The sequence below is a fragment of the Asterias rubens genome, unplaced genomic scaffold, assembly GCF_902459465.1.
Source record: "Asterias rubens unplaced genomic scaffold, eAstRub1.3, whole genome shotgun sequence".
NCBI lineage: Eukaryota > Metazoa > Echinodermata > Asteroidea > Forcipulatida > Asteriidae > Asterias > Asterias rubens.
The window spans coordinates 76,612-82,611 of NW_022985738.1; the positions used below are offsets into that span (position 1 = coordinate 76,612).

Here is a 6,000-nt window from a genome sequence, read left to right on the forward strand (position 1 = left end):
ACTCGGGTGTGATTCGAATCCACAAATAACCAAATAAGCCAAATAACCCTAGAGATTGCCCGGTAGGATAGAGGCTGTTAGAGTCCTATATTTTAGCAGCAGGTAACGCAACGATTTAATTGATGCCAATTTGCACCGGGAATGTCCATATACTTGCTTTACGTACACTTGTGATACTCATCAATTACGACTTTTATTGTTCAAACTCTGGTGTATCTTTTGTGTACTTTCTTTAACATTGAATGACTAATGTGAGTAACATACAACGTCTCGAGTTTAGAATATACTAAAGACAAAATAGCCGCGTTATAGTCTGATAGATACAACAGCGGTAGCGTTTAAAGACTATAACTAACTTCATTAAAAGAAACCTGCTTGATGAGTTTTCGACTCCTCCATCAGATGCAAACTAAGAAGCAGTCAATCATGTTAACCGTTCACTACAGCTCGAACAATCAGTACACTTCATAACCCTTATCAAATCGGCCTACAAACTGTTCATGTTCGCTATTACATTTCTAAATGCACTCTGCAATGGTGTGTTTTTGACATTATGCAGGCCCGATACTTCACAGAGGCAACGAAAGCGATTGCCCCCCCCCCCCCCTTGCTGGTCATTGCCTTTAGTACTCCTGAAATGCCCCAGTAGAAATTTACAATTTCCACATAGGGTTCCTTTACCGAGCCCTTTCAAACACGAAGCATATACAGGCATGAGTATGGAAACAAATGTGAGTTGAATTGAACCGAAACTGCACGTTGCATTGGCCAAGTTAGTCCATATATAAAATACAACACCAGTGAACAACACTACGTGGAAAAATGCTATTAGATGTAAAGTTCATTTAAATTTATTACCCCAAAAGTACGTGGGTCTGCTATGAGATCATAATACATCGTTGCCTTCACATTATGAGGAACAGAGATTGATGGATTATTGAGCCTGTGTGGTATCACTTAGGCCCAAAATCTGACGATGAAAATTGGGTACTTACGCTAAAAGCATGTTGACAAATTTCTCACAATAAAAAGTGACAACCCTGACGTGGGCTTATGTTATCGTCATGAGTTACAAATTAAGCAACATGGCGGGCAGTATCAAGTGTCAAGCTATTTGTATTAGAGCAATGAAAGGGGGGGGGTAATAAACTGGATCTAACAATCGAGCTTGATGTTAGGAGTTTTTTAACGCTACATACGATATGTTGACCTCAGGACAAAAGAAGTCTACATAGTGTATAGGGACTTGGAACATTATATGTGTGGATTTAAACACGTCCACACGGTGTTTGTTTTACAGTGTTGAAGAATAATGATTTTCATTAAAAGTGTACAGATTAAAGGAATGTCCACAGAGTGACTGCAACTTCACAGAGCTGTATGTGTGAACATTGGTCGAACCTTTAGTCGATTTCGTACTCAATGTTTAAACTTGTCATTATGGGCCTAGTAGTTGAAACATTTACGTTGGATCACTAAGTTACATAAGAGATATTAAGGGTCTTTTTAAGCCTTAACATATTCATAGAAACGTACGGAGCTCTGGAAGTGCCAATCAATCCGTTGAGTTCATGGGACTGCAGGATGATAAAACCATAAGTATCCGATGACGTCATCCTAGGATTATTAATCTGTGAATGACGACATCGTGATTGAAAGTATGATGTAAGATGTCTTCCAGAACTATTTCATCTCTCGATGGGGACATCCTGATAAAAGGGTGTTGTCTTCCCAGGATAATTTATAGAGGGTTCTCTACATTTTCAGGATGTTTTATCAGCCCAAGTTAACTTATCTCAGGCTGTCGGCAAATCTTACGCATGATGTCGACATCCCAAGATAAGACATATCAGAAAAGCGACATCTTACTTCAGGATGTCGGCATCCTAAGAAAACATACACCTCAAGGAGTCATCATCTTGATACGTTTGTTTGTGACGTCATTCCCTTGCATAATAAAAACTCAGGATCTCAAAATGTCGAATGGCACTTCCCGAACTCCGTACAGTACATTTCAAACTTGTTTTAAATTGGCGTATAAATCATAAATGAACATGATCATGGGTATGATGAACATAGCAAGTGTTTATGTGTTCACACACATCATTGCCAAAAGTTCGTGTAAAAACCTGAAAACGAGTTTAAAAGTATATTCGCGTGTTTTAAGAAAGTGTGCTTTGGACTCGTTCAAAGAGTTTTACAACAGACCCTTGCATATGCCGCCGACATCTATGATGAAAAATAATAGAAAAGTGTATGGCTTGTAAAAGATGGCATTGCAAGAGGGATTATACAAACCAGCTGCATAGTATAACTATTCGCAAACACTCAGTGCGCAAGGGCTTACTGCTAAATGAGTTGCATGCTGGTCTAGCTTGCGATCAAACTAGCCTCATTCCACGCATAATAGGCGCGTACTACTGAGTAGTTGCATAGATAAGGAGTGCGTTTCGGCGACCCCAACCAGAAATATTGGTTATCGGTTGGGCGTTTTCGCGTGTTCGGTTGAGACCAACCGGTAACCGACTTGTTGACTCGGTTGAGTTTTAGTTGGGGTCGCCAAAACGTACACAAGGTCTAGGTGTCACACTTTTCAACAGCGCCCTCACTGTGGCAAAAAGAGGCAGATCGTCGGACGATTGGTGCGCAATAACGTGCAAGTGGCCTCGTTTGGCGTACCAGCAGTGTTTTTCCAATGAGCTGCGTCCGTTTTCCCAAATGAGGGAGCTTTTTCAGAATGTGACGTCATAAGCAAGGGGTCTGTATACAAGCAATTCAAAACAATGAAAATCTTTCCATCTATTTTTTTTTGGCAGACTCGTCAGACTTATTTTGGGGGTAAAATTCATACGTTTTAAATCTGATGCAACGACGGTATAATTCTCATTCCAACTGAGAGATGTACTCAAAGTTAGTGATTTCCAAAAGTATCACAAAGCACAAAACGTTTTTCTCCACAACTGTCTCAGCACCATTGTGCCACAATGCACAACATTATTGTTCAGTAATTTCTCTCAATTGAAATCATGGTTTACGAAGGCAGGGACATCTATTTGTCGCCTTAGTTAGTATTTTAACGAACTCAGTCCGGAATGCCTTATTGACCACCGTGTAAACGAGTGGGTTGAGAGCTGCACTCATAGTAGCTATACAAGTCACAAGAATGTCTAAATTAGGCCTCGTGTCAACGTAAGACACCACAAAGAGAGGCAACCAGCAGAGACTGAAGACACCGATGATGTAAGAGGCTCGCTTGGCTGTCTTTAGCTCTACTCTCCTCTTCCCTCGTGCTCGAGTCTCAGGGTTCATAACACACACCGAGCCTTGGATATCACCGGAGATACAGCTGAGACGGTGGGGGTCACGCTCCAGTCCAGCGTCCACGTTCAGGCCGCCAACTGCTCCACCCGACGCGGTGTCCTTGTCAGCGGCAGATGCTGCTGGCGATAAGGACGAAGCCTTGTCTTCATCGACGGCCTGGTAGATGTTGGAGGGACTCGCTGGAGTGACGGTAAATAACGTCGCATTAGCTTGTAAATGATCGAACCCACGCTGACCATCGTTGGGTTGAATTCCTGGTTCGTTTTCTGGAGGTTCTTGAGCTATACCACACGATCCAACACCAGTGTCAGATGATGTCATGCTCTGTTGATGTACCTCCGGAATCCCAGTCACAACACACGGACCTTGCTTGGTCTCCAAGAGTGATTTAGAGGCTGCTGTGTTCGGACTACTCTCACGACTATCTCCCTTTTTGTTCTCGGGGTTTCCTTGAAGCAGGTCACCACTGGTCCCTGGCAGGACGTTGATCTGGACCGCGGGGTCCCTGCCCTGGTTCCGGAGCGTTACCGGTACAGCTATGGGAGCAATCACGTTCCTCCTCCAACAACAGCACAATCTCGACGAGACCGGACGGGTGGTGGTGTCGTTGCCCGCGTGGCTGGTAATACTATTGGACTTAGACTTGTTCTCCTTGACGTGTTTGCGAACCGTTCTGAAAATCTTCAGGTAGAAGATCATGACGCCGAGCAGGCACACGAGTCCCAATGGCGCTATGATCGCTATATGGATATAATCTATATTGGGTTCGTCAGTGAGTTGACACGCACACAGCAGATACAGTGAAGAATTTTGGAAGAACACTGCAGTCGGGACGGATAGGAGTACTGCCGAGACCCATGAGGTGGTTATCCCAGCTAAGACGCGACGACGTTTCTGCTTGGTCTCGAACGGGTGCATAATCGCCTCGTAACGCTCCACGCTTATCGCCACTAACGTGATGAGCTGCACGGAGCTGCTGATAACGTGAACGATGGTTTGCGTGGCGCAGAGGATATCGTTGTAAGGGTTACACGTCCAGCCGAGGTTGTTGAGAGTACCCGCGAGCATGATGGGTGTACTTGTAAAACAAACCACTAGGTCTCCAACGGCTAGATTGACAAGTAGGGCATTGTTGGCTGTCCGTAAGCTCCGATTGCCGTACACGCTTAAACACACTAAAACGTTCCCCACAACACCGAAGAAGACCGACAGAAGCAAAATCACAGTCGACAGAATGAGCAGTGCATCTGTCGACTCCCGGGTGTCGTCAAAGTCGTCAATTGCAGATAAATTCTGTCCAACGGCGTCTGTGTGGTTAGAAATGTTCAGCTGGGAATTCATAACGAGTGTTGCTCCTACCCGTCCACGCTTGCATTATAATCATCCAACAGTCAAAAATTAAACATGCAGAAACTTCGGTAGGGAAAACTGGTGAAGAAACTCAAATACTTTTGCTGCTCACTCGTTACAATTATACAATCACATTTCCCCTAATGCTGTGGGTTGTGTTGCAGTGCTCTCCGTAGTATGTATTTTTCATCCAATAGTCAGAAACATAGTTTGTGATCTCGGTAGGGGGAAACTTGAGAAAGAAACTCCAAACCAAATCACTGTTGCTGCTCACTTTTAACAAGTAAACTCATAATTATTCCCCATATGCGGTGCTCTCTGCAGCATGTATTGTTCATCCAAACAGCCAACGACTAACCACGCAGAACACAGTTTGTGATATCGGTGGGGAAGAAACTCCAATCGAAACACTATTGCTGCTCACTCAAGAAGTAAACTCATATTTCCCCTTCAATCGGTGGGTTGTGTATGGTTGTGTGTTGCAGTGCTCTCAGCAGCATGGATTTGTGTTGAGTGTACATTCAGAAGATAGTACAACAAGTCCCCGGTGATACAGAGAATCTCCCGTTGTCCGGTTGCCACGATACCACTTTGATCACAGATCTGATTAGGAAAATTATGTGATAGCTTTTATGATATAGCAAACCTCCAGGTTGATAGCTGACAAGCCTTAATGAATTATTCATGAAGCGTGGTTCTGGAACCAACCAATCGGGTGTGTTGATTAGCTGATCATAGCACACCTCCAGGTTGATAGCCGTGCTGCCAGCCCGAATGATTTATTCATGAAGCGTGGTTCTGGAACCAACCAATCGGATGAGTTGATTATCTGACAATCTCACATCTCGTGATTGATCCGTGTTAGATAACAAGAACGTAGTAATCAGTTTACGCGATTTTAACATTGAAGACGAGACTTTAATTTCCTTCGGTTCTCACTCACTGAGAATCTATTTCCTTTGTCAATCGACTCTAACAATCTGAAAAATAAATAAAGTAAAAAGTACAAATTTTACGGCTGAATGGAATTATGAAATTAGCGTTTTTAAACCTGCGATAACAGAAACAAAACAAATTGACAAGTTAAAAAAAAGGCATATCCTTTGTCAATCGACACTTCCAATCTGAAAAAAATAAAGCAAAAAATTACAAATTTTGCGGCTGAATGGAATTACGAAATTGGCGTTTTTAAACTTGTGATAACAGAACAAACAGATTGTCGCGTTTAAAAAAAGAAGCCGTTTGGCTTTCACAATGGATTTAATTTCCGGTTTAGACGGTTGGAGTACGTGTCCAAAATATGTAGTACGTCATTTTGAAATATGGTGG

At 43.0% G+C, this 6,000-nt stretch overlaps 1 protein-coding gene across 1 annotated transcript; it reads right to left on the reverse strand.

The window, feature by feature from the left end:
• Nucleotides 1-174: 174 nt before the first annotated feature.
• LOC117306588 (probable G-protein coupled receptor No18) lies at nucleotides 175-5,647 on the reverse strand. Its single transcript, XM_033791068.1, has one exon. The coding sequence runs from the start codon at nucleotides 4,660-4,662 to the stop codon at nucleotides 3,025-3,027; it is 1,638 nt and encodes a 545-aa protein (XP_033646959.1). The 5' UTR covers nucleotides 4,663-5,647; the 3' UTR covers nucleotides 175-3,024.
• Nucleotides 5,648-6,000: the final 353 nt, after the last annotated feature.

What these genes read in the sequence shown, in the direction of transcription:
- LOC117306588 (XM_033791068.1), bottom strand. Translation starts at nt 4,662, where the DNA reads ATGAATTCCCAGCTGAACATTTCTAACCACACAGACGCCGTTGGACAG.